This window comes from Gopherus flavomarginatus, chromosome 7 (genome assembly GCF_025201925.1).
Source record: "Gopherus flavomarginatus isolate rGopFla2 chromosome 7, rGopFla2.mat.asm, whole genome shotgun sequence".
NCBI lineage: Eukaryota > Metazoa > Chordata > Testudines > Testudinidae > Gopherus > Gopherus flavomarginatus.
Window position 1 is genome coordinate 18,583,264 of NC_066623.1, and position 27,761 is coordinate 18,611,024.

The following is a 27,761-nucleotide window of genomic DNA, read 5'->3' on the forward strand; positions in this document are numbered from 1 at the left end:
ATGGATCTTTCCATGTGAATAGATATTGAACAGCACTCACCTTTAATGCAGTGCAGGAGAAAAGGTGGGGGGTGGGAGGGAGAGCTACTATTTCATGCTTCTAAGAAGGCAACTGTAGATAGATAGATTTTTTTTTTAAAGTTGCTGTCATGGCCACAAAGAGCCCTTATCAAGTTGACACTGAAAGTAAAAAGCTTTTAGGTTCCCAGCACAGCAAAAACCAGCCCCAGTAAGCAGACTAATCTTTTTTAAAATTATGTCAGTGTAGGGAAAATGCATTAATTTGCACTCTGCAGAATGTCCTGGAATGCCTGCCAGCAGCATTAGATACAACACAAATGAATCAAAGACCAATGTGGTTGCTGGGCAATTGCCCGTAGGCTCCCCTCCGCCTTCCTCCAATGATCTTGGATCCAGTTATATGAGGAAATTAGCAACAGAAATTTTCTGTCTTTAATTGCAATGAAAGCTTGTGAATTCCTCCCCCTCCACACACACACACACACACACACACACACACACACACACAAACTAAACCTGCCCTTTGCAATACATGACAGGCGATTTATGCATCTGACAACTCCAAGATATCTTACAGCCTTGTCAAGGTACTGCGAGATGGCTTCTAAGCACATGTTTTTTGTTGGGCTAGTCTTCATTTTGCAGGTTGGAGTGGGGGAGGGATTACATGTTCTAAAAACTACTACTTCAAAACCAGAACACAGCGCAGATATGACTGGTCCATGGTAATAGTGGAGACAGAAATGAGGGCAAAGCTGATTTAGAGTTAGAAAATGGGGGCTGCAGCTATCAGGAACGGTTTTATGTATTTTGCCACCCAAGCATGGCAGTCAGGTGGCTTTCGACGGCGCGCCTGCAGAAGATCAGCTGGTAATGCTGATTCGGCGGCATACCAGCGAGAGGTCAACCGGTCCCACACCTTCGGTGTGCCCCCCGCTGAACTGTCACCAAAGCCACAAGACCAGCGGACCTCCGCAAGGATGCTTGGTGAGCTCGTGCCGCCCCTGACAACTACACGAAACTGAATTAAATTAAGAAAAAGAAAAATGCAAGCTGATTTCTTAACAGTAAAAATCTATTCAATCGTGGAACAATCTTGCAAAGGGACATTGCACTGGGGCGTACAGCGAAGTAATGGAAAGGTGGATGTCAGAAACAAACCTCCACTAGCCATGGGGATGGATTAGACAGCCCAAGAGTAATTTCCCCCCGGAATCCTAGATACCCAGAGGCCTGAGTTTCCTCTCACATCACTGTACCTCCACTGAAGTCAAATGGAGTTACTCCTGATTTTCACCAGTGTAAACGCAAGGGGAACCAGGACATGATTCCAGTTCCATCCACCAAAAAAATGTTCCATACACCAGCTGGCAATATGGCAAGCAGTGGGAGAATTGGGGGAGGAGGGAGAGAAAACAAGGGCAAGATTCCATGTGGCTCTTTGTATTCCGATCACTTTCTGTGTGTGAGGACTACAAATGAAGCACACTTGCATTTCTGCTTGATTCCTAGGGCATCTAGAATTAATGCCTGGGAGGATCCTACACTACAGCATAAAATCGAAATTATTAAAACCGGTTTTCTAAAACTGGTTTTATAAAATCGATTTTATGCGTCCACACTAGGGCACATTAATCCGGTGGTGTGCGTCCATGGTCCTAGGCTACCATTGATTTCCGGAGCGGTGCACTCTGGGTAGCTCAGTAAAAGAATGAGACCAATAACTTCAATTTCCGTCCACACTAACCCTAAATCGATATAGTAATATCGATTTTAGGGTTACTCCTCTCGTTGGGGAGGAGTACAGAAATCGATTTTAAGAGCCCTTAAAATTGATTTAAAGTGCCTTGTAGTGTGGACGGGTACAGCGTTAAATCGATTTAACGCTGTTTAAATCGATTTAACGCTGTAGTGTGGACCAGGCCTTAGTGTGTTCTCAGCCTTTTAAAAAATATGCAGACTAGCTTCCTGTCAGGGAGCCACCTAGTGATTGTTTCAGTAGAGTCCTTATTTGCTTATTGATAGACTCACTGTGTGGTTCCCTTCCCAAGAAAAGAGCTAGTCTCTAAGGTCCAGATCCTCAAAGGGACTTCCACAGATTGCACTGGAATTTGGAAGCGTAAGTATCTTTGAGGATTTGAGTCTAAATTACTTCAGCGGTATCTCAACTCCCCACAGGAGTACCTTTTGACCCACCTCATGACCAGGTGACCACTGCAGGTGCTATCAGATTGGCAGGAATTCAAAGAGTCTGATTTGAAATGCAAAACCTGGAGAGCAAGCAAAGGGAAAAAGAAACTGTTTCCAGCTGTTTAAAATAAATAAATAAAAGAGATGGGATTTCCTGTCATTCAGATGCAGATATGATCATGAGTTCTGACAGACAGAGATGTGCAGCTGTCTTCCTGGTTGCTACCATCATACATCTAATATTCAGTCCACATCTGTTTCAAAACCAAAAGGGTCAGTCTCAGGTCCTTGCTCATTTTATCTTAACTCTCAGAGATCTCTCACAGAAGTTGGGGGGGGGAGAGGAGGATTTTAGAATTTGGCCCCCCAACTGCAAAAGTGAGTCTTGCATCTGATGTTCCTGGCCCACTAGCCGTCCTTACCAAGTCTTTTGTACAAGTAACAAACAGCAGTAATCCAAGCAAGATTGCTAATAGAATGGGGTTAATCATGTCATTTAACCCTTCAGTCACGGATCCAAAACCTCAGACCTTGCTTTTATAAGAAGCCATTCCAGTGCATTCACTCAGTATGTGTAATTAAGCCCTCTGCTGCTCTGTCCTCATTTCCTTCCTCAGGCATCCTCACCCACCCCAATAGTTTTCCCTCCAATGATTCTCTCCTCATTGCAGGCTTCTCAGACAACCTGGCTCCCTCCTGACCCCTAATCACAACAGCTACATTACATTCCCATTCCCAGCAGCCTCCAGGGAGGATCCAGTCACTGCAAGGACTGCTAGTACTTCCAAAATAAGACATCTGAGGTGACTCTTCCCCCTGCCCAGGCCAAGCCCATTACAGCACAAGTCTCATGGTCCAGGTGGGCTGAGGAAACGGGAGTTTGTGAGCAAGGAAGCGTAGCAGTCAGCCTGCACGTGACTGACATGGGTCACCTAATTTGGCAGCCAGGCTTTTACTACTGAGACCTCTTTGCTGGTCCCTGGGCAAAAGAGGAAGGAACCTCATTCAGTAAATGTGGAGGAAACGGTGGGGCTCAAAGAAGTAAGACTGCAGAGGAAGAAGGGGGCTGTGAATGACTAAGAAGGTTCTGGAAAAAGAGGAACCTGGGTTGGGGAATCTGAAGAGGGCTTCTAAGAGTGGTCAGAGGAAGTCTTTTAGGTGGAACTGAAAAGATTTGAATGGGTAAACTCTTTGTGGAGCCAGGTTTCAATGAGCCTTAATCCACATCCATACACTTCTTGATAGTAAAAGTGCCAGCATGGGACTCCAGGACAACTCCCCAGTAGCTCTCTACACAGCTTTGTATTATTACAAGTGCAAGATCATTGGAAATCTGGGAAGAGCACTGCCTAGTGATTATTCCACATCTCACATAGCAGCAATTCTCAGACAAGTCACAAACATGAATCCCATATGTGCAATGCAGGCAAGTTAAAGAATATTAGGGAAATTTTAGCTCTCTCATTTCCTGACTGTAGAGTGTTCACAATTTTTAAACATAATACAAAACAGATTCCACTGCACTATATTTGGCATTTGCAATGTGAAGGAAACATCTGCTTAGCCCTCTCCATTGGAGGAGGTTAGCAGATGTCTGGAATGGCAAGGGCACCTGTCGAGTCTCGTAAAATTAAGTTTGACGTATCCTACAAAAACTAGAAGGAATGGAGATTTCGGTAAGCTTTAGTGGCAAAGTCAGCCAAATGTAGCAGCTGCAGCTAAAAAGCTCGATCCTGAAATTTCTCCACACTTAGGGTACGTCTTCATTACCAGCCGTATCGGCGGGTAGCAATCGATTTCTTGGGGATCGATATATCACATCTCATCTAGACGCGATATATCGATCCCCAAACAAGCGCCTGTTGACTCCGGAACATCCACCAATGTGAACGGCAGTAGCGGAGTTGACGGGGGAGCCGCGGATGTCGATCCTGCGCTGTGAGGACGGTAGGTAACTCAATCTAAGATACTTCAACTTCAGCTACACTATTCACGTAGCTGAAGTTGCATATCTTAGATCGATTTCCCCCCCAGTGTTGACCAGCCCTTAGAATGCATGCTGACATCATATGGGATCAGCAGACACAGACGGCTTGCAAGACTCAGCTTAAAAAAAAAAATAGATGTCCATTTTACTAAAGTGTTGTTTTACTACACACAAGTGGTAATAGCAGCAGTTCCCTTTGCACTGGAAACTACAGAGTACAAGCAGCTCATCATGAACCCAGAACGTTCCATTCAACATTAGAAGCACAAAAAGGGACCATATTGATATTATTATTTTTTTTTTTAAATCAGTACTTTTCTGTCCTGCAAGCCACCTAGAGGGTTTCAGAGAAGCGTTGGGTAAATAGCAAGGCTATGCAAAATAATCACATTGAAATCTGATGACTTCATATAACGGATTCGCCTTCTGGTTCAAGGTGAGGAAAATGGTCCAATTTTGTGGAAAAAAACAAAACAAAAAACTTTTAAATCTCAAACATTTTGCTCAATAAATGGAACCTCTGGAGCAAAAACAGGTTCCTTTTCACTCAGATAAGGAGTCTTAGTTTGTCCTATTTTCAAGCAAAGACTCTGCATTTTTTAATTTTAAAACTGCTGTTCATATAAAGGTTGATCTCTGCATGAAAAAAGCATGTCTGGGGTATTTTATGGAATATTTCCCATTCTGTGAAAATTTTATATAATTTCTGGGTCATAAAGTTACCCAGCATGGAATGGCAATTCTTCCGCAATGAAATCTAGAACACTTTTTTCCATCATTGTGTTATAACTCTGGATGAATTTCATGATTAACACTTGCCAGTAATTTTATACCGATTCTGTTTATTATATTGAATAGCTTGATAATTCGTGGCAACTGAAAAGCTGAGTTTTAATAGCACTGATTTTTCCCTCTATTACTGGTAGGTCTGAGCATTGCTCAAAGATAAGGCATTTAAGTGAATGCATTTGAAATACCATACTTACCGTGTATTTGCATAAAAATATCAAAGCGATTTAAGTAGCAACAACACTTTACTAACCCAAATTACATAACCTCATTTACTTCTTCAGTTAGACACACTGCAGGCAACCTTATTTCAAAAGCAAGTCTTCACATACTGCAGAGGCATTGTAAGGATTTTTACTAGAAGAAATGTTATCAATCAAATCTTTTTAGACATACAATACTTTTGGGGAGGAGGGGAGAAATAACACAACTTCCTATGATTTTTTCTACTTATACCACACACTAACCAGCTATAGTATTTCACAGCACGCTGAGCCTCTTTCTAATAGAAATATTTCAAGAGGAATCAAAAGTCCATCAAAGCATGATAGGTTCAAAAGAAACTCCCAGGTGATATTCAGCTATGAAATATTTTCATCTACTTCTTAAAGTCCAGCAACAGGCATTTTATTCTGACCTGCTATGTTACCTATTAGATGAACATGAGGGTAATTAAGGTTCCTCAGTTTCACTTTTAAGGAGAAGAGGCACTATTGTTTTCTAGTTTGTTGCATTAAGCTGTTCTTCCTGGAATTCTGCGGCATAACTGGGGGAAATTTGCCATGCCACAGATGGAAGGAATAGCTTTAAAGTATAAGCATCAGGTTTGAAATACTCAGACTTCTTAGCATTAGGAGTTTAAATCACTGCAGGTTCAACTCAGCCAGTCATCCTTCCACTCATCTTGAGTTCCAAGCAGGTAATCATATGGAAGTCAAATGGTATTTAATATGTCAGCTGTAGCAGCTGCCCCCTAGACGGTCACATTTGCACTGCCACTCTCCCCTTACATCAAGAAAGGACTATTTGCCTGCCTCCCACAAATCCTCGCCAAATTACCCTTCTGGATGTTTTGGCCTCTGTCATCCATGTCCAGGCTGCACCCCTTTGACTGACCAGGTACATTTCAGCTGCCCACAAGCAGTGCTACCTTGTACACCATCAGTGTTTTAATCTGTGGATCACTAGGTGTCCCAGGCTCTTGAACAATTTATTTTCCCATCTAATGGCACATTAAAATAAAATAAAAAAATCTAATTCTCCTGTCATACATTTGATTTTCTCTGTGTATGTCCTATCAGTGTCACATTTCAGAAGAATGAAGCAGTAAAGAGCCCAATCTGGACTCCTGGTTGAAGGGATTATTTGTTTAAGGGATTCCCTGTAAGGTTTCAGAGGATTCATTTTTCTTTTTGAATAACAGCTGCATTTTGTCTGGACAAGCAGTTTTGTCTGGGAAGCAAGAGACTTTTGAGATTGTAAGTATTTCTGATTCCTGAAAACCAACAGAGGCAAGTAAGTTCTTCCCCTATCCATCCTTCCTGGGCATTACCCACTGGGTGGAGGCTGCCTCTTCGTGGCAGACTGCAGTGTGAAATGTGTATTACATCTTGCATTCTGTTACTCTAACTTTACAAGGCCACGTGATCTCCCACCCCCACCACACCAGAATAGGAAAGCCACATTCAAATACACCAGTGGCCAAATCTGAAATGCTTAGCTGGGGGATGAGGTACTGTGTGTACTGTTTTTGGCAGAATTACATACAGCCAATTCACCTTTTTGAAATACGCTAGTCAAATTATACTTCTTCACATGGAACAAATAATTATAACCCCAATAAAATATGTTCATTCACATTACACATTATATTTCCCAGAATTTAAAATAAAAAAATAAAAATAAAAAAACCACATGCTCAGACTCTGAAGATGCCAGTGATATTGTCGGAATATAATGTACCATGTTCTCAAATTGTAATTCAATGTCTATTTGATATTCCACAAATCTTTCCATTTATCTCAGGAGTACATAAAAATACTTTGTATTTAAATACTTCTTTTAACAGGCAAAGTGTTAATTAGATTTCACAGCACCCCTGCAAAATAGTTATGCATTATCCCCATTTTACAGATGGGAAAACTGAGGCATGAGGCTGCAGTGACTTGCCAATGTCATCCAATGGCAGTTAGGATTAGATCTTGGAATTATCTGACTTGCAATTCCACATCCATCCACACATTTGCAATTCCACAGCCTTCAGGCCATAATGCCTCCCAAAAAACAGATAGGAAATAAGTGAAAGGGCAAATTTATACAATTTCCAAATTTAAAAACTAAACAGTTATTGTTTCTCAGTGAGAGGGCTGGTCTAGGGATCTGTGTAACATGCCAGGAGACAGGAAGTTCTGAGATCTAACCCAGCTGTGGCAGTGACTCCTTTTACAACAGTGGGCAAATCAATTTCTCTCTGCCTCAGTTTCCCCATCTGTAAAAATAAGGATGCTAGTTCTTATTTGCCTTGCATGCCTGTGTTGAGACTACTAAATGTTTTCCAAATACTCTGAAGTGAAAAGGGCTAAAAAACTATTAAGACAGCATGATACCAGTAAGGCCATTTGCTACAAATATGTAATTAGTTCATCCTCACCCAACTGCATGAGCAGTGGGCAGGATTTTAATCTCAGCTATACACCAGCATCGACCTGGAGAAATACCACTGATTTCAACTAGATTCATCCCAGTATTGCAGAGATGTTTCTATCATTAGTCCTCTGCAAAGCTGAGGTCCAATCCTGCATTCCTTCCACAACCAAACCTCCCATTGCTTTCAGTGGGAGGTAGAACTGCACCCTTAACAGTGAAAATCTACCAGGCCCAGCCCTGCCTAACTTCTTTAATGGGTTAACTGAAGGACAGAGAATAAAGCAAGTGCCTCTTCCTTCTGTTTCCCTTCAAGACAAATCCCAGCTGGTTGAACACTTTAAACCCACTCCACTTCCGCTCACTGTTGATTCAGCAGAAACCACTGCTGCAGAATTAATACTACTAAACGGACACGCACTGCATTCTGAAAGCCTGTGTCGGAACCTGGCTGGCTGCTGTCAGCCCTTCCGTTTGACACGATTTATTCATCACACATCAGCAGTTTTTTGGGACCTTCGGTTGCTCGGGGCTTTTTCCTGTCCTCTGGATGCATGACATAACCCTGGCGAGGGATGAACGGGCAGGAGCTGAAGCCCTGCCCTGTGGCAACCGGGAGTTAAATTTCGTTTTGTAACGTGGCACCATGGAAGCAAAAAAGGGTTCGAGGGAGACCGGTGTCATCTGGGAGCGGGCGGGCGAGGCTGACACAGAAAGATGCGAGCCGAGCCGAATCCCTGTGCGTGACTCAGAGGGAAGGGCACCGCTTCGGCCGTGCCCACACCCCCACAGGGCCCCTCCAGCCTTTCCCGAAGGGAGGTGCTGTCCGGATCCACCTGCTGCTCCATGCCCAAGCCCTCCTCACTCCCACGGTGGCAATCCGCTGCCATTCCAGCAACGCCCTCTAGCCCTTTCCGTGCCATGGCGACAAGCTCGGTTACACCCGTGCCCTCCCCCGGGACCGAGCTTTTTAGATGCGGAGGCCGATCTGCTGCCAGGGATCTGCCCTGGCTCTAAGTTGAGCCCCGCCAAGGCATCCCCCCCGCCCCAGCGGAATGCGGCTCTCCGCGCGGTGGGCTTCTCAGCATGCAATTACCTTCTGTTGCATAGCTGTGGTCGCGCAGGAAACTGTTGTTTATCTTGCGGGTATCAATGTCCTCCTCCATTTACAGCAGCCTTACTTTCGTGAGAAGTGAGAACAAGCAGGCAAGTATCCATCATCGCCCCAACACGGCCAGGCTCAGCGGAGAGGGGGGCAGGGGAGTTGCATCGAGCACAGCATGGTCCTACCTTACGGGGGGGGCGGGGGACCACCCCAGCTTTCACCTCCTCCTGCTGCAGCAAAGGTCCAGACCTCGTTCACCGCCCAGGGACGACGATGCACACGGTGCAAACCCCAGGTTCCTACACCACCCCGGGGAGCGGTTGCTGATGCAGCACCAGGTCCAAATTCCCTTCTCCTCTCAGGGACGGCGGCTGCTGCTGCTGCAGCCGGGCGAATTGCAGTGAGGCTGCCGCAAGCCTCCGTTCCAGTGCAAAGTGCCGCAGCTGGGCTGGGTTGCGAGCGCTCCTCTGGCTGTGCCCAACAGGTTCCCCTGGCGCCGGGAGAGCTCCCTTCCGTATGCAGCAGCCCTCGACTCGCCCAATCAGGAAGCCGCTAGCCACAAAATGGTGTCCGCTTCTGCAAAGCTCGCGGCTCCGGGGGGGGCGGGTATTTTGGGGGGAGGGGGTAACCTTGCAGAGCTGTGGCCCTGCTGCGTGTTTCCCTAGCGGGACAAGGCTGGCGGCTGAGTCGGCAGGCACCGCGGGGTTCGCCCCGCTCGCAGCCGCAGGCTCAAGGAGAGGGGCCGCTGCAGGAGGCGGCTGAAGAGAAGCTCATGCAGCGGCGGCTGTTGGCTGCTGGAGCCTTATGGTGCATTAAAGCCCAAGCTCCTCCCATACAGCTCGGCTCCGTCCAACCGCGTCGGCAGCCTGCGGACTCTCCCCCGGCGGCAGCAGCGGCCACGGCCGCGCACCTTTCTGCTGCAGTGGAACAGAGGTACCGACGCGGCCGGGGAGTGGCTGACCCGACGCCTTCCAAGGGGTCGCTGCTCTTTGCCCTCTGCCTCAGGCCGGGCAGGACGCGCTGCACCCTTTGATCAGCCAGCTAGGAGAGGCCGATGAGGAAGGCTGCGACATGGATCCTGTTGCGCTCACACTGCTCAGCCGCTGAAGCAGCGGGTTTGGGTTTGGGTTTGGGTCGGAGACACGTTTGCAGCGGCTGGGACTCCAATGCATTGTAAAGGCGCTAGCTTTTGGTGCATGGGCGTTTACTGTTTTAGGCCAGGGCTGATGGAGCAGAGGGCTAGGAGCTCTATCCCAGGCATCAGTTGAGTTTGGAAAAAACACCAACTCTGGCTTTCACTGACTTCAATGGCAGTAAGGGTTTTGTAGGGTCAGCCTCTTGGACCCAGGGCCGGTTCCAGGCACCAGCATTCCAAGCAGGTGACTGGGTCGGCAGTCCCTGTGTCTTTGCCCCCAAGCAGCGGGCTGAATTGCTGCCGCTGATGGCGGGGGCAGTCCATGTGCCGTTAGGGCAGCACAAGCGTTTCCGCAGGGGCAGAAATTCGGCGGCAGCTTCTATGCTCAGTTGCCCGCCGCAGCGCAGCTTCTGTCTTCCGGCTGAAGACAGAAGCTGCCGCTGAATTGCCCCGGCCGCGGAAACGCATGTGCTGCCTTAACAGCACACGGACTGTCCCCCGCCCGTGGGCAGCGCAATTCAGCGCCCTGCTTTGGGCGGCGAAAACAGTGGAGCTGGCTCTGCTTGGACCCAGATCCTCACAGGTATTTAGGTGCCTAACTCCCCCTGATTTCAATGGAGGCTAGTGCCTACATACCATTGAGGATCTGGGCACTGCCCTCTCAATACATGTGGGTTTACTCATATGTAAAATGGGTGCAATAATGCTTATCACCATGGTAGCATAAGGCTTGCCTGGACCAGGGGAACCTTTTGGGTATTGTAAGAGCACAACCAGGGAACCTTAAGGCAGAATTAAAAGGATGCTGCAATTTAAGCCCAAGTGTTGCATTTCATTAGCAAAGGCTTTCAAAAAACTTAAGAGGAGTGGGTTATAAAAGTGTTGTGATGTGTGGTGTGATGTTCCCAGCTCTGCTGCTGTGTGACCTTGAGCAAGTCACTTCTCTCTGGGCCTCTGCTTTCCTTCCTTGAGTGAAATACAAGATCATAATAAGATGTGAAGAGTAAATTCAACTTTTTACATTCTAGAGATTTAAAATTTTACTTAGACAATCCCTGCCCCAAAATGTTACAGTCTTTTTGTTCTGTTTGTACAGCACCTAGCCCGCTGCAGCCTTCATCTATGACTGGGGCGCCTAGGTGCTAATAATAATATAAATATATAATTAAAGTTTGAATAATCAAAGGTGTCAATAATAAAGACATAGGGAGTCTAAACCTGCACTATTTAATTCATTAGGAACTTTGTCATTTACATCAAGTAGTACAGGAACAGATGCACATTTCTTAACATGATTTGTCCCCAAATGGATAAATCAAGTTAACAACATCTTTTTAGAAAAAGGAGAATTCCTTCTCGGTTACTAATGACGCTTTGGGATAACTTGAGAATTCTAACTTGAGAATTCTAGCCTACTTTTCACCATTTATAATATTTGGATGAAATTCACCAATCACAGAGGGCCTACATAAGACCCTGTACGCTACTTAAAGCTATTCATCGCCATTCCAGAAGTGATAATTCACATAAAGGGAAGCATTTTGCTAGATCCAGGAACAGAGTGGCACCCACTTCTCATGAGAGCCCTCTTCTGGTCAGGGTGTGTCTGTGGTTTTTAAACAGTTCTGGCCTTGATATCAAGCCAAACCCCCAGGGCTTCTTTCATGGAGCCCATGGTTTTTCCCCCCTCTTAGTCCCTTCTGGCACTCTCTCTCCTGCTGGGCCTCTTGACAGCTCAAATACCCTTCTAGAGGGTTATTGCTGTCCAACTGTAGGCCCACTTCCCCAGTGGCCTATGGAGGGACCCAGCCCCACCTACTACTCCAGGTCCCAGCCCAGGGACCCAAAGAATAACAGCCACATGCTGCTGTGTCTGTCTAGGACAGTGGTTCCCAAACTTTAACAACCTATGAACCCCTTTCACTAAAATGTCAAGTCTCACAAACCCCCTCTTAAAAATGAATATCTCCAGGGATTTTTCTCCTTTACCTGAGTATAAATTATAAAAGCAGTGATCTTGGAAATATAAAATTTGTTTTTGTGACATGCTTATTACACACTATTATTTATCATTACAGTATTTGTATTACCTTATGAAAAACAGCAACACTCTTCCAAGATCTCACTTTCATAGCTTGTATCAGTTTGAGTAAGCCTGTTGTAAGACAAGGCTCCTATATTTCATCAAGGAACATCAGATGTGAAACAGCATGAAGGTATTTAAGAAGCCAACTCAAAGAGTTCCTCCTACACAGACATTCAGATCTTGAGCAGTCCAGGCAAACAACTCATGTTACAATAAAGTTTAAACTTGTTCTTCATAATAATTTTAAAAACAATACTAGCTGCCTATTCAATTTTAAAAACAGCAAAAAATATCCACCTTCCTTTTTTATAAGGAGTCTTGAAGTTTAAATCTCCTCAGTGTGATAGATATGCTTGCTTTGATCTGCTTCGCTCTTGGAAGTCTAGGAGCTCTGGGCTGCTGGCCCTGAGCTACCCAGGGTTCCTAGGGACAGCTCTGACCACCATTGGGGATTTTCCACCCCCAAGAACCACCTATAACATTCTGCAAACCCCAGTTTGGGAACCACTGTTCTAGGACAACTGCCTTCAGTTCCATGAGCACTACCCCACAGCCCCAGCCTTCAACACCACCTCAGCCTTTGCGCAGACCTAGCAGCCAAGCCAGGAGCTCTTCCTCACTCTCCCAGTCCCTACTAGCACAGAGCTGTCCATTATGCTACAGTTCTCTTTGGCCAGCCAGGAGCACCACCTGGACTCTCACTCCAGCAACACACTGACTGTTTCTGCTGCTGCAGCTCCTTTTTATAGGGCCCTCCTGGGCCCTGATTAGCCACTCCCTGCAGCCTCTCTGATTAGCTGCTTCCCCTGCAGCCACTCTAGCCTGTTTGGAGGACCTCTCCACTGCTCTTTTCCTAGCAGTAGCGTTTTAGGACCCTGAGGCTGCCCACAGGGGGCCTCTGGGCCCAGCCCACCCCCTCACAATGCCATACAAAAACAAGGTAGAATGCCAGACCCTGCCTGAAAGAGCTCACAGTCTAGTTTAAGACAAGATTCAACTGTGAGTAAAACAAACTGGGATGTAGTGGGAGAGGAACAGTGAGGAAAAGACCAATAAGGGCCGGTGTTACATACACAGGAAAGCTCCCATCCTGCAATCACATCCATGCAGGAAGACCCTTGTGCCTGTTCAAAGCTCCAGTGATTTCAGTTAAAGGGAATGGGAGTGTTGTTCTGGTATAATGTAAGAGTTGTAAGTACAACGGGTTATCAAAGGCAGTGTAGTGAAAGATTTATGTACCCAGAGTTCTCAGTTGCCAATGGAGCTGGTCAGAAAAAGATTGACCGAACCATTTACTGTCTAAAAATGCAGTCCTATCAAAACCGAAATGCTTTGCAAAATCATGATTTAACCAACATTTTATTTTGAAGAAAAAATGGGGGGTGGGAGGGAGAGAAAATATTCCAGTGTCAAAACATCCCATTTCAACATTTTTGGAATGAAACATTTTGATTTTTCATTTTGAAATTACTTTTTATTTTGATTTTTTTATTTTGTAATATAAAATAAGAGTCAAATTGAAACATAAGATCTCAATATGATTTTGTCAAAACAAAATACTTCAATCAATTGGAAATTTAAAAAAAAAATCAGACTTTTCCTTTACAGAGCATTAGAAAAAATTTGAGTTTCATTCCAATTCAAAACAAAACCAGATTTCAAAACCTCGAAATACTTCACAAAATGGAATTTCTGTTCTCCGCACAGATCTAGCTGTCTATTCTCAAAATTTTATCATGAGTCCCATTGGTGATCATTGGTGTATTTCTTAAAGCCTTAGTTTCCTGTCATGTAAATATATGCATATCTCAGCTTTCATTACAAAAAATGAAAGCTTCTAAGCCTCCTCGTTGCAGAGAAGAGCCTGAGAATCTGACCCAATTGTATCCTAAAGGTTCATAATCCAGAAGGTAAATAAAAAATCTCTAGTGTATTACTGCTATATTTAAAGTTCATGATTTCTAAGCCAGTCTCATTATTTTGGAGGGGCAGACTCATGATTTTTGGATACTTGAGGTTGCCAACAGTCAAATAGCCACAGAATTCAATAGGTTTAATACCTATATGTGGGGTTTTATATTAAGGTTCATGTCCAGCCACTATCTTCTAATCAGATGAGACTTTACAAGGCATTCTTGTTAAAATCACTGAGGTAGCCATAGTCCCTTGGAAACTTGAAAATGGAACCTCTCCCCTTATTGTAAGGTCCTTGCGGCAGGTACTGTCTATTTTGTTCTAAATTTGCACAGTGCCTAGGCACGTCCACAGTACAAATAATGAATAGTAATGATCAGAATTTTTTTTCTCTGTCCCATATGTATAATGTGGTTTGTTGTCATAGCGTTTCTCATGAAAGATGTTGCAGGGTTGCTTATGAGTACAGTTCACAAGAGATCACACAGAGCAGAGCATCTTAAGGTTTGAGGCCTGATCCAAAGCCTCAAGCCTCCTTTTGACAGAAATTGCTGGGGAGCCAAGCTCAGGGCAGACAATTGACATGCCTGGCTCCTCTCAGTATGGGTTTTCTGAGAGGTGCACGTGGCAGGCACTAGCCAGAATTTTACCTAGATTTTGATGCCCTGAGAGGGTATTTTGGGGGAAGGAAGAGAGAATGCAGAAGTTTCCCTTCCATTTGTGCATCCACAAGGTGGGTTCTTGTGTTCCCAACATGAGATATTTTGCACTAACACCAATGCTAGACTCCACAAAGAGGACATGGGAAAAGGCCCCTTCTGCAGTGACAAGTGAAGCAGTATGGGCAGGGTTAGCGCATACTACAACCTTTTAAAGAGGGTGCTGCTCTTATCCCAGCATCTGCTCTCCACCCAGACATTTTTGCTGAATGAGCCAAAATGATCTCGGGCTCCTTTTTGATGCCTGACCTCCCCTTCCCCTCACACACAAACATCCTGACTCCTACTGAAGGCTATTGCTTAAAAACCACAATATATCCGATAGTAAACAGCAGATATGATGGCAATAAAATGCAACATGAATTTCCTTTAGTGGTTACTAAATGGGCAACTGGTTAGTTAAGTGCACCCTGCTTCTGTGCAAGTCAAATGAGAGTGCCAATGAGACAGATGCCAGTGCTGGAAAAATAACTTCCATAGCTGGGCATCTGGACCTTGTTACTGTACTGCCATCAAAAGAGGAGGAGAATATTGATATATATTTTCATATACCTGAAGTTTGAGTAGAGTGTGTAAAATGTAATTTGACACCATTTTAATGTACGGAACAGACACTTGGCCAGCTCCGAGAAAATACATCCGTGTGCTCTCCACTATGGAAATGCAGATGGTTAGGCAGCAAAATTAGGTTATGAGGGACCTAATATGAGTTGCCCCACCTGAAGACAAGTTGAAGGAGGTTAGGCTATGTTGATATGGATATGTCCAGCAGAGACCTGGCAGCTATATCGGTAGATGGCCCTTGCAGTTATCATGGATGGAAGGTGACCCAAGGGGAGGTCAAAGACTCAGTACATGGACCAGATACCAGCAGACCTTAGAAAGACCAATTTGCACAACAGCCAGGCATACTATCATGAAGGGAAGTGGCAAAGAAGACAATGACCTGAACTTTTAATAGTTTTAATGTCCTGCTATGGAGGGCAGGACATTTTCATCATTGCAAGTACTGTGCCCTGTTATTGCAGTGGGCATAAAGGATGCATGTAATGGATCAACAGTTGTGGTATAGTTTTTCATGCCACCATTTACATGCCTAAGGAGACCTGACTGTAATCATTTTGGTGCCAGTATCAGTAGTAAATTAGTCCGATGTTTGTCTTTAATGCTGAGGCCCCAGGGGACGGGAGTCACCTCTCAGTTACAGGGCTGTAAATTAATTGTAACCTGCACTGAAGCAAATGGAGTTTGGCCAGTGTAAAAATGGCGAAAGTGCAGAATCAGACCCATTATCCCTTCCAGCACAATGCTATATTAGCCTTAAGGTGGTTAGATTCTTGTGGTTAGATTGTAAACCCTTTGGGAAAAGGACTTTTTATTTATATTTTTTATACAGTGTCCAACACAATGGATTAGGGATTATAGATGTGATAAATTAATATTTAATGTATTATGTTATTATTAGTCCAACACCTAGCACAATGGGGTCCTGGTCCATGATTAGGGCTCCTAGTCACTACCAGAATACAAATTAATAAATAATAATAATATAAACAGGAGATGAATTATAAGTGATCTAGTGGCTAGAGTAGGAGACCGAAGACTACTGGATTCTACTCCCAGCTCTGCCATTGAGTATATACTCAAATAAGCAAGTCACTTAACTTCTTGGTGCCTCAGTTTCCTTTCAAGTAAGATGAGGATGTTAAGATTTCTGTCCCTCACTGGTTTCTTCCTGTGAGCATTAATGTGTGTAAAATGCTCTGAGATCTTCCATGAGATCTCCACCACCAGAGTTGAAAATGAGTTAATACTGTGTCCTTATTGGGGAGTTTTGGACTATTCTCTTCTGAACCTATGTTTGGAAGTACATGCCATGTACTGTACATGCCATCTGGTGCAGTCCAAAGGCAAAACAGTTCTTCAGAATATTCTTTATGATTCAGGGAAAAAGTAAACCCTGGCAATAATTTAGTAGTAGCTACAGCCAGGAAGAAACCCATCAGCAGCAGGAAAATTCTCCCCTCCCAAATAACTGAGAACAGTAAAAGTGAAAATTATTATTATGACTTTGATGTACAAGACATTTTCATCATGCAAGGGATCTGTGTCTTGGGAATCAGTTTGAAGGAATGAGCATCAAGATGGAAGTCAGGAGGCCGCAAATTCTAATTCTGTCTCTGCCAGTGGGTCACTGTGTACTCTTAGACAGGACTCTTAATTTTACAGACAAAGATTGAGACAATAACACTTTACCCACTTATCACCCCCAGATGTTCTGAGGATTAATTAATTATTATAACCAGCTTTGAACATATAAAGCCAGATTCTCCATTGAGATACTGGCCCTTTGCACCACTCAAGTGGCATAAAGAGGATATAATGTGGCCACAAATTCCCAGAAGCAAATTGCCTTGTCAGAGGGGCGCTCTTTGCTGGGCACGTGTTGGCTCTGGGTCTGTCCCTCTGATCCCATCCCTCCTCCAGACATTCAGGTGTGTCAGGCTTTGAGAGGGGACACAGCAGAACTCTGTTCCATTATTCCAATCCTCCACTGATGTGCACTTTACGTCAGTGATGCAATTTACAGGTGCCAACAGCAATGCTAAATGGTCGTGGCCACTCCTCAAGATCAGGGAGGCTTGATGCTCACCCCTCTTGCCAACTCCAAGCACAGCTTTGATGCAGGAGAGACTCTATCTGGCTAATACACGGCTATGTGAATGGTGAGCACTATTATTACTGTGCTCGAAGAGGGCACCATGGATATGCAGTGAATGGAGAAAGACATTGGATACCATTATAACACACAGGGGTTTGATTGCCTTTCCTGATTATAGTATCATAATTAAAATCTCATTGGAAGAGTGCAAGATTCTATATTCTTCATTATTCAGCTGAGATTGCACTGGTTTCTTTGAAGCTGCTTGTTTCAGTGGAAGTGCAGAAGATAGTATCTGTTAATGAGGGCTTAAGGACTCCTGCATAAAGGGCTCATTGACAGGACAATCTATTCTAAGCCATTGTATCATGCCTTTTGAACGGGTGTGTGGATCCCTTTCAGATGAACACTATTGGCAAGCTAGTGCAATAGCTCCCTCTCTGTAATGTCATGACCTTGTTAGGGAAAGGTGAATTCTTAGATTCTTCATTCCATGGTTCCCTCGGTGGATTTTTGTCACAATGTAGGGAAATGGTTGATGCAAAACAGTGTAAAATTGTGCCCAGGCCAGCTCAGGAGCTCAGTTATGCACATACCATTTCAGAGATTGATCAGCTTGTCATGTCATAGGGCATTCATTGACATGGGGATTAGTGACCTGACAAGGCCTAAACATTCCATCGGAGGTGTAATGCCTCACAGAGCCATATGCAGAAAGTTCACCTACCAAAAAATCCTTGTCAAATTGTTGTTGAAAACAAGTTGTTGTGTATGCTCAACAGACAGTTTTAAATTAGGCAACTTCAGCATATTTCAGGCTAGATTCTGCTCACCGTTACACTAGGTTAAATCCATAGTTACTCCAGATTTACCTCAGTGCTACTGAGAGCAGAACCTACCCCCCATTTTTAATACCAAAGTACACAATTGTATGATTGGAATTCTGCTATAAAATGCTGGCCTGCAAAACTCTAAAGGGATATAACACATAAATCACATATTGAAAAGAAAAATCTCATTACTTGTGTCACTTATAACTCATTAAACTATATGAGAAGTAGAGTGGCCTAGAGGATACAGCCCTAGGTTAGGAGTTAGGAGACCTTAGTTCAAATCCTGGATCTGGTCTGCTGATGACTTTGGGCAAGTTAATACACCTTTCTGTACCTCTGTTTTCCCATCTTTAAAATGGGGAGACTAGACTGTGCACTCCATGTTCTTAAAACAAAAACCATTTTCCCCTTCAAATTTTATGATTTGCAATTTTTTCTCTCACACTCAGACCTAAAATCACAAGTTTCAATCAACAGCAAATATTTAGCCAAGTAACAAAGCCCTGGAATTGCTGAGAATATTGCTAAATAAACACAAATCAACAACAAACCATCATTTTCTCTTCAGCAGCTTTCTCTGTCTCCCAATTATTCCAATTTCAATGAGTGTCAACACCTTTTTCCTTTATTGAATGAACGTATTGTTCTCCCCATCGTACATCACTTTTATTTGTACATTCATAAACCCTGCAAATTTTCTCAACATATAATTTAAATACTTCCACAATCCACCTGTTTGTTATGCAATGTTCATAGTGCTGCTTTGCTGAATTCATTTATTCTCAGCTCTCTAAAATCCAAGAGCAAGCCTTTACAATAACTAAAAACATTAGCTGTCCTGTGCAGGAACCCATTTGCAGATTAAATTCACTAAAGGTCAGCTTGTGGTTGTCACTGTTCTCCAAACCCCCAAGTGTCTACCATGTTACATACTTTGACATATCTTGAAGAGTCAGGGCACTTTCCACTCCACTGATTTTTTGCTTCAATTAGAATAGCTCTAAGAGCCCCTATGCACTGGTTTCTATGGGACCTAAAGAGTATATTAATAATAATTCAATCAAACCTCCAGTTTTATTCTTATCATAAAACACTCAGATGAAGAACTTCTTCCAGCTAATTTATTTTTACCTTCACATCCGTGAGCACTAGATCCATTTTCATAATTACTGGTATAAGTTAGATTCCTAGCTTCATTTTTTAAACTTTTACATATAACACCAGATGAGAAAAAATATTCTAAACTTGCTTTTTATTGATTAATTTTCCTCTTACTGCCTATATACACTTTTCATTTAACACTATACTAATATTCTATTCTGTATGTTAATTTCCTCCATTTGACTAAAGCAATCTCTGAAATGTGATAGCTCCTTGCAGTCTGGATAAGTCATTTGCAGTTGGAAGTTCAATATCTATTATTAGATTAAAAGAAATGAAATAAGCAAATCTCTTTGTTCCCACCCTACACTATGTACTCTGAGAGGGGCTATCATTTACACACCATCACCTTCTAACCTTTGGTAGGAAAATCAACTTGTTACAATAGGATGATGATTTGGTCTAATAGGCAACAAGGGGAAAGGTTTGTAGTTTTATTAATTATTATTAGTACTGCGTTAGTAGAAGGAGTGCTGCAGAAATGCCTCAGAGCCACAGCCAAGGATCAGAGCCCATCTGTGCTAGGTCCTGTATGAACACAAAAGTTGGTTCCTGCTAGAAGAGTTTACACTCTAAGTAGCAGATGAGAGATAAGAGGTGGGTACAATAAACAGACCAGGGAAGCACAAGGCAGCCATTAAATCAGTAGTCCCCAAACTTTTTTACGTTGTGCCCTCCCTCCCCCTGCCTGTACACTGTGCCCCTCCACAATCCCAGAGCTGGGGCTGGGAGAGGGTCCACAGGTCCAGAGGGTGTAGTGGGGAGAAGCTGATGGGTAAAGGGGCCAAGACTGGGGCAGGGACAGAGCTGAGGCTGGCGGGCGAGACCAGCGGCCAGGGCACCAAGAGCAGAGCCCTGGATGTGGGGCCAGCAGCCGGGTCCCTGGGTGTGGGGCCCGGAGCGAAGCTGGGTGGCACTCCCTCCCTACCCCCACCCCCGGGAGTTGGCCAGGCCCCCCAAAAGTTTCTCCGTGCCCTCCTAGGAGGGCATGCCCCACAGTTTGAGGACTTCTGCATTAGATGATAATGAACAGTGTGCTAAGCAGTTGTCACAGCACTCTGATCACCAGAGTTAACTGCTGTTTTGTGTAGGCATCCCAGCAGAAGTGAGTTTTAAGGGAGATATCTGAAGGACAGCAAGATTTTTTTAATGCTTGTACTTACTGGAGAATCTGAAGAATTGTATTTGTAAATATTGGTTTAAGTTATAATATAGCCACTTCTATTAAATAGCAGTCGATTATGTGACTAAGTAGGAGATCCGCACATGTGGAAAATATATGAAAATCCTTTCACTGAAATCAGAGTCTGAAGCCCAAATTTGGAGGTGATGTGTAAGGGCAGAGATGTATGTTGTGCAGGTAGGTAGCTAGGCATCCAAGTGAGAAAATCTACAGGGAGGTAAGTTGATATAACATGCATGGGAAGTGGGCAGGAAGATTTAGGTTAAATCAATTTAGACTTTCCAGGGGCCTATTCTGCTCCAGTTCAAGTTATGGCAAAATTCCCACAGGAGCAGGAGCAGGCCCTTGGTCCTTAGTACTTTTCCAGTGCTGCTCCATTAGAAAGAAAGAGATAGATAGCTCTTTGAAGACTGAACTGCTGGTGGTTTTCTGGCACTACTGTGAGCTGCAGTTCACAGAAACAAATATATATTAGAGATCACAGCAAGTTCCCATATTTCCTTGAACCACTAGACTTGGTGCCACTATGCTGAGTTACATATGATCTGTAATGAACATGACATACGGTGGTGAGCAGGTTGTATTGGGGAGAGGTATTAACTGTGTGTATATATTAAATCACAACAGGCAAACATATTTAATTTCATATGCTTGAAAGAGAAATAAGGTCTTTTGTGACAGTGGACTTAAATGCATATGTACATTAATTAGAATACATGACATTCATTGCACCAATCATTATTTCATGAAGTGGTTCAATCATTTCAAACCAATATTGACTTTTCCAATGCTACTGTAGTTCTGAAGATTTAGCTGAATGGATGTAGGTTTTTATAACAGGGACGGGTTTCTCCCTGGGAGAGCCTGCAGACTTCACAAATGAAAGGCACGATGCCAGTGCTAACCACCCTAGTTTATTTTAACCAGGTTTGCATAACTTAGGCTCACAAGAGCATTCCTTGATTAAGAGGCCATTGCCACGCAGCTGAGGAAGACAAGTACTAGCATGGCATGGAGTTTACTCAGCTGTCCCACTGGAATGAATGCTGGGACCTAATTTTCAATCTGGATGAAGGTCATGTCATACTGGGAGGAAAAGCACTTGAAGCTCTCATACCATTTCTAGTACTGTGTCAGCTTCCAAAATGCATTTATAACTGTGCTCAGAATCTCCCTGCTTGTGGATTCCAAGAGACAGAGCACTTCAAACCTGAGAACCTAATTAAGCAGCAAAAAATAGGGTAATTATACTCCTATTATCCCACATGTAATTGTTGTCAGCCAATCCAGGTGCTGGATGGCTGGTCATTATTTAAGGGATGATTCCAAATGTAATAGGATATTATCAGGAGATAAAGACCCCTATGCTAAATAAGTGCTGGAGGACATATGCTAACTAGAGAACAAAAAGTAAAATGCTTATTTTGACAGTAATAGCCATCAAATCTCATAATCTAAACATCTCTGGATCAGGCTAGTGTTCTGGGAAACCTCTGCAGGTGCTGTAGAAGATGGTATCTGTGAGGCACTAGGTGACTCTTCTCTCTGAACCAGAGTTAATCTAGAATCCAGTTTTCCATCTGTTAAAGTCAATAAATTTGCCACTGACTTCCAACAGAGAAAGACTGGGTATGTTAATGCCCCCGTGGGTTCATCTACACAGCAACTGGGAGGTGCGATTCCCAGCTTCGGTGGACAGACATGCGCTAGCTCTGCTCAAACTAGTGCCTAAAATGGCAGCATGGCCTTAGTGGCACAGGTAGCAGCTTGGACTAGCTGCCCGAGTACAGTCTTGCCCAATAATCCTCTGATGAAGTACTCAGGTGGACACCCAAGCTGCTTCCTGTGCCACCAGTTCCACAATGCTATTTGTAATTGTTAGCTCCAGCAGAGCTAGTGCGCATAAGTCTTCCTGAGCTAGAAGTTACACCTCTGTGCTGCTGTGCAGATGCACCCAATATGATGTTAGGGGCAATGTGGTGCTGAAGGTCCTGTCTTCCAGATGAGGTTCTGACCACATATGGTCATTACAGTTCCGTTGGCCCTTTAATTTCTAAAATGCAGTCAATGTTGCATCTCGGGTTGCATGTGCATTATGTAAGAACACACACATTACTTGCACCAGAATAAAGGATAAAAGACATTCCTGAAAGTAAACAAACAGCAGAGCTAACCTTTATGACAGGGGTTAACAAACACAGTCTCTGATGGGAGGATAAATCAGGAGTTGAAGGCCCTACATGGAAAATGCTTGGCCATCAGTAACCAGCTGGTTATAGGTGTGACTGTTCGCCTGAGCACACCAGCAGACCTCAGAGGCAGCAGGGGAACATGAAGCAAGATGCAGCCTTTTGGGTCACCAGTTAGTACCTTCATATGGCACCTAAAAGCATATATGGAGTCAGTGCAGTTGTCACTGCCAAGCAAACAGCTGCTTTTTGCACTGGCCATAGTTTCTGGTTTCTCTTCAGGTGTAACCCCCAGGTAGAGCACATTGCAATAGTCAGTCTGGGAAAGCCAAAGGCCTGGCATCTAGATCCAAGAGTTACATTAATACCTTTCATTTTCCACAGGATCGGAAGATCTCAAAGCTCTTTATGGAAGGTTACAGATCCCCAGTGAATCAGATAATTATTATCATCACCGTGCAGACAGGTAAACCAAGGAAAATAGAGAATAAGTGACTTGCGCACAGCTACGTGGAGTGAGTAAAAGGTTGGAAATAGAACCTACTCCATCTCTTATCTTAGCCAATAATAAGCACTTCCTCCTGATTCAGCAGTGGATGGTGCAGAGTAGGTAAAATGTGTTCAGGTGGAATGGTTTGTGTGTGCACAAATCCTATTATTTATTAACAGGATTTCTGAGCCTACCATGACTTCCCTATATGCTGCTTTGAAGCTGTGCCCTTGTGTGTCTGATTCTCATACAGCACACTGGAAATCTTGGCCATGACTTTCTTAATGTCATTGTTTGAAACTATGACTTGTCTCTAGCAGTTTGGAAGCCAAACCCTCAAGCATAAGGGCCCCAGTCATGTGAACCACCTTTAGTGCGAGTTCAAGAAGTGCTCAATACCTTACAGGATTAAGCCCAAAGAGAGGAAAATTAGGAAGTCAAGTCACATAAAAAAGGTAAGTAACAACACTCCCCCTTCACAGAAAGAGAAGAATAAGGGTCACGACCCTGAGACAGAAAGGATAAAGATCAGTTCATTGAATGCAAAGCAGGTACAGGCTTCTACCTCCCAAAGGTCACATGATAAATAGATCTACTTCATGTTCACACTTGCTGCATACTATTACTGTTACCAGTTCAAGTTGTGTATGATTAACAGCACACCCATAATGAACATCACTATCGACTCACCACTATCCTGGCTCAGTGGGTCCTTATTCTTGGAGAGTTTATTTTCAATTAGACTGACCAGCGTTCTGTGACATTTCTGCATGCCTTCTTCGTTTCTGCTCATCCACTACCGTACATTCTCCAATATAGTCTGAGAACAAATAGTCTGAATAATGAATTATATGAAAGAAGCTATCTGTCCCTTCCTTTGTTAATTTTCCCCACATTTTTTTTTCCTTAGCTGGAACTTTGCTTTGTTACATGATGCATTATTTTATGCAATAGCCACCACCTTAAAAATTGCTTTGTTGGTCTGTTAGAATCACATGTATCAACTCTTTTTATTATTTTTCACTTTTATATTTCTTTATCTATTCTCAAGATTATGTTTATCCCTAACCTCATGAAGTAGGTTTATTATGTTCTTACCTCTACATGGCAAATGCATGTTCATCTCTCTTACATAGCACTTTGAGCACTAGACATGAAACCCAATAATATACGAGCTAAGTGCTACTACTATTCATTATTATTCTTAATATTTCCATAGCGCCTAGTAACTATAATAAAAAACAGCTCGATCTTCACTAGGGGCCTTGACCAGCCTCCATTTGTGTGCATGCAACTTTGTACATGTAACACATGAATACACTCTTCTAGCACCAAAGTGAATGGATTTTGCTCATTTAAGTTCTGTCACTTGCATGTATACATGACTCTATAAACTGTGTACACACGTGTCAATGCAAGAATACTCTGTGGCTGTGTAAAAGAATTCCACCCTCTTCTCCTTCATGGTCTGAGTTTAAAAGGAAGGGCAATAAAGCCCATTAAGTGTTTCCTGTGATCTGACTTGATAAGATGGCACTCAATAAACAAATCTGCTTGCACCATTTACTTTCATGATGTTTCCCATCATTACATTCCCCCACCCCCTTTGCCATTTTCCTGCAGCCCCCAGTGGCCTGGAGCAGCAAACCGCAGCCAGTTTGGCCGGACCTGCAGACGCAGCAGGTAAACAAACCGGCCCGGCCCGCCACAGGCTTTCCCTAAACAAGCGGCATCCCAAGTTTGGGAAACACTGTCCTAGTCAATGGGAGCCATCAAGATTCTAAACCACAATTAATGACCCAGGACAATAGGACCTCAGAGTAATACTTCGTATTTCTAGCTTCAGATACAAGAATGATACATGCATACAAATAAGAGGAATATATTCAGTGGGTTATAACCTTTGTTATGATACCTTACAAGAGATCTTTTGCATAAAGCATATTCCAGTTACATCATATTCACACTCATAAGCATATTTCCATAAAACGTATGGAGTGCAATGTCACACCTGCTTCTTAAATTCCTTTGGTAGGTGTTGCAACAGAAGTATAATCCTTTATACAACTCTCTTATACCTAGAGATGATAAAGTTCTTGTGTAACTAGGAGATCCAGTAGTTTGATTATAGATTCAACTTTTAAAGTCCAAATTATTTTTTTTTACAATAAACCATTTATTCTAATATAATAGATCCCACAAATATGAGATAGTGCAAATAAAATAAAACAAAAGAAAACATCTCCAGCAAAAGCATATTATGAGTTATTTTTTATATTAAAGAAAGTATCGCATAGAAGCTATAACCACAAAGTTCTAGTTTTGTGTATATTACATCTACTCAGTGTGTTGCAGAAAACAGTCCCCACAAATCAATAGAATGAAGCACACAGTGCTTCTTGTGGATAAAACACTTCAGTGCTCTTTAAAGGGTATAGTGTGAACTCTTTGTCATACGTCCCCTTACATCAGAGCAGTAATTAGCTTAAATACTTATAAAGTAAATAGGATTTGCCATTTCTAAACAAGACCAGATGCTACCACGTCAATGCATTTGAACTAGTTAAGCATAGCTTATGCTAAGGAACATGCTTTTTCCTTGAACACTGTCATTGTAAATGCTACCACCTCTGAGGCATTTTGGCTTTTTAAAATTTTTTTGCTCAACCACCTCAGTACAAAATGGTGGAATGTCAAAAATTGATTACTGCTGTTTGTGATTCCAGGTCTGGAATGCTTTTTTTATTTGTATACAGTTGTGAAACACAAACGCATACGGTCTTTTGGAGACTAGTAATACTATTTATATAGCATAGCAAATATACATGGCACTTTGTAACTCATAAATACTGGCTCCTTGTCCCAAAGCACTTACAGTCTATTGCAGAGAAACATGATATGTGGGATAAACAGGGTGAGAGATGATACAGGGATAGCATCTATGAGACAACCAATATATGGAAGACTAAGACTGAACAGCTAAATCAACTGGGCACAGGATGAAAAGAGGCAACATTTTTGTTTCTTGGATTTCCTAGTTGATTTATTTTTAGTTGTTGAAGAAAATAACTATGGCACTTCTGGAATCTAATGTCTGCGCCAGCTCCCATTGACTTCCATGTAAATTGAATTAGGCCCTAATGTAGAGACAGAAAGTTTGTATTTAGACGCACATTAGAGTTGGTCAAGTACTGTAAAAATTATCTTCATGAACATCCATTTATATTCCAAATAGCTGTTTGTTTCATATTTGTGATCTTTTATCTGCATCTATTCACAAACATTTGTGCATAGTGTTTGTTCATATGCGTGCATGGGGAACAGCTGTTCAGTTCACATGCGAATGCATACAAAGGAGTATTTGTGCATGCACAATTTGTGCTATTTGTTATTCATTATGTTTCCATTTCAAATATTTCAGGTCATACAGTGAGGGAGCAGAAGCAATACCATCTGACATAGGTGACCAATCACACTAGGGTGACCAGATGTCCCAATGTCATATGGACAGTCCGGATATTTGGGGCTTTTTTTTATATGGGTGCCCATAACCCCCCAACTCGTCCCGATTTTTCACACTTAGTATCTGGTCACTCTAAATCAAACACTGAAAATAAAGTGACCACTTTGTAAACAACCATAGGCTAATATGTGATTATCCATTAGCTCTTCAGCTATATGAATAACAAATACAGAAAGCAGGATTACTTCATGAATATAAAAAAGCTACATTTGTCATATAGTTTATCTGAACTGAGTAATCTGTTCCTCTCCGACACATGTTTAGTACTGTGACATCATTAGTTAAAATGCCCATCTAGCATTTGCTTTAGCAAAGCCCAATGCTGTATACATTGGGTTTTGTTATAAGGTCTGAGATGGATTTTGTGCAAGGGAATTTATGCTAAGGTGAGACACAAGTGCAGCTAAACCATTTTGGTCCTTAACTACTCAATTTTCCTCATTTAATCTGACTACAGGCACAACTCCATCAAAAAGTAATGAAATCCTGCTATAAATTAAAGCAAAACTACCCTCATTTTACAATATGAGCATAGCAGATTTTACCACATTGCAAACATTTGCTCTAGGATTATTATATTTAAATTATTCTGCTTGTCCAAGTCTCACCTGGAAGGAGGAGTGAGGAGAATACTCTGACACTGCTTTGCCATCTTTAGGAAATTGAAACCACAAAGAGTAGGATTAATTCCCTTAAGAAAATGGTACTGCATAATGGTTGGGCAGCAATTTTGACCTACATTAGGATTAGTTTTAAAAAGGTTTCCCAACCATTGGAAGGATGGGATCTCAAAAACAGCTTCCAGGATAAGGACAATTGGGGATAGGTCACTAGTGCCATATGCTACACCTAACTCAGTTAAAAGGATTCTGTCCACTTGATTTTTTTAACAATTGACTAAAATGTTCAGTGTCTGATAGAGCACTGTCAACTGCACCAAGTAAAAATAAGTTAACAACAACAAAAAAACCCTTTCTCCAACTTTATTCAGTGATGCTAATCTTAAGCATTACTTGTTAACAACAACTAGTACAACATTTTCAGACAAATAAGCTCTGGGGTGGTGTGCCTTTAAATGAATACAACCAATGGGAGGTGGCTCTTATGAATTTTCTAAAGTGCAGTGGTCCT

General features: G+C 42.9%; 1 protein-coding gene across 3 annotated transcripts in view; it reads right to left on the reverse strand.

Annotated features, from left to right (window-relative positions):
• PPP2R2B (protein phosphatase 2 regulatory subunit Bbeta) overlaps positions 1-27,761 on the reverse strand; it is a 254,358-nt gene that overhangs the window by 160,283 nt on the left and 66,314 nt on the right. Inside the window, exon 1 of one of the 3 annotated variants that reach the window (XM_050962747.1) lies at positions 8,727-9,550. The exons of the other annotated variants lie outside the window; for them this stretch is intronic. Coding sequence (XP_050818704.1) covers positions 8,727-8,796 — 70 coding nt within the window. The 5' untranslated portion in view covers positions 8,797-9,550. Of the gene's footprint in view, positions 1-8,726; positions 9,551-27,761 lie in introns of those variants that run through there. 3 annotated transcript variants of the gene reach the window in all.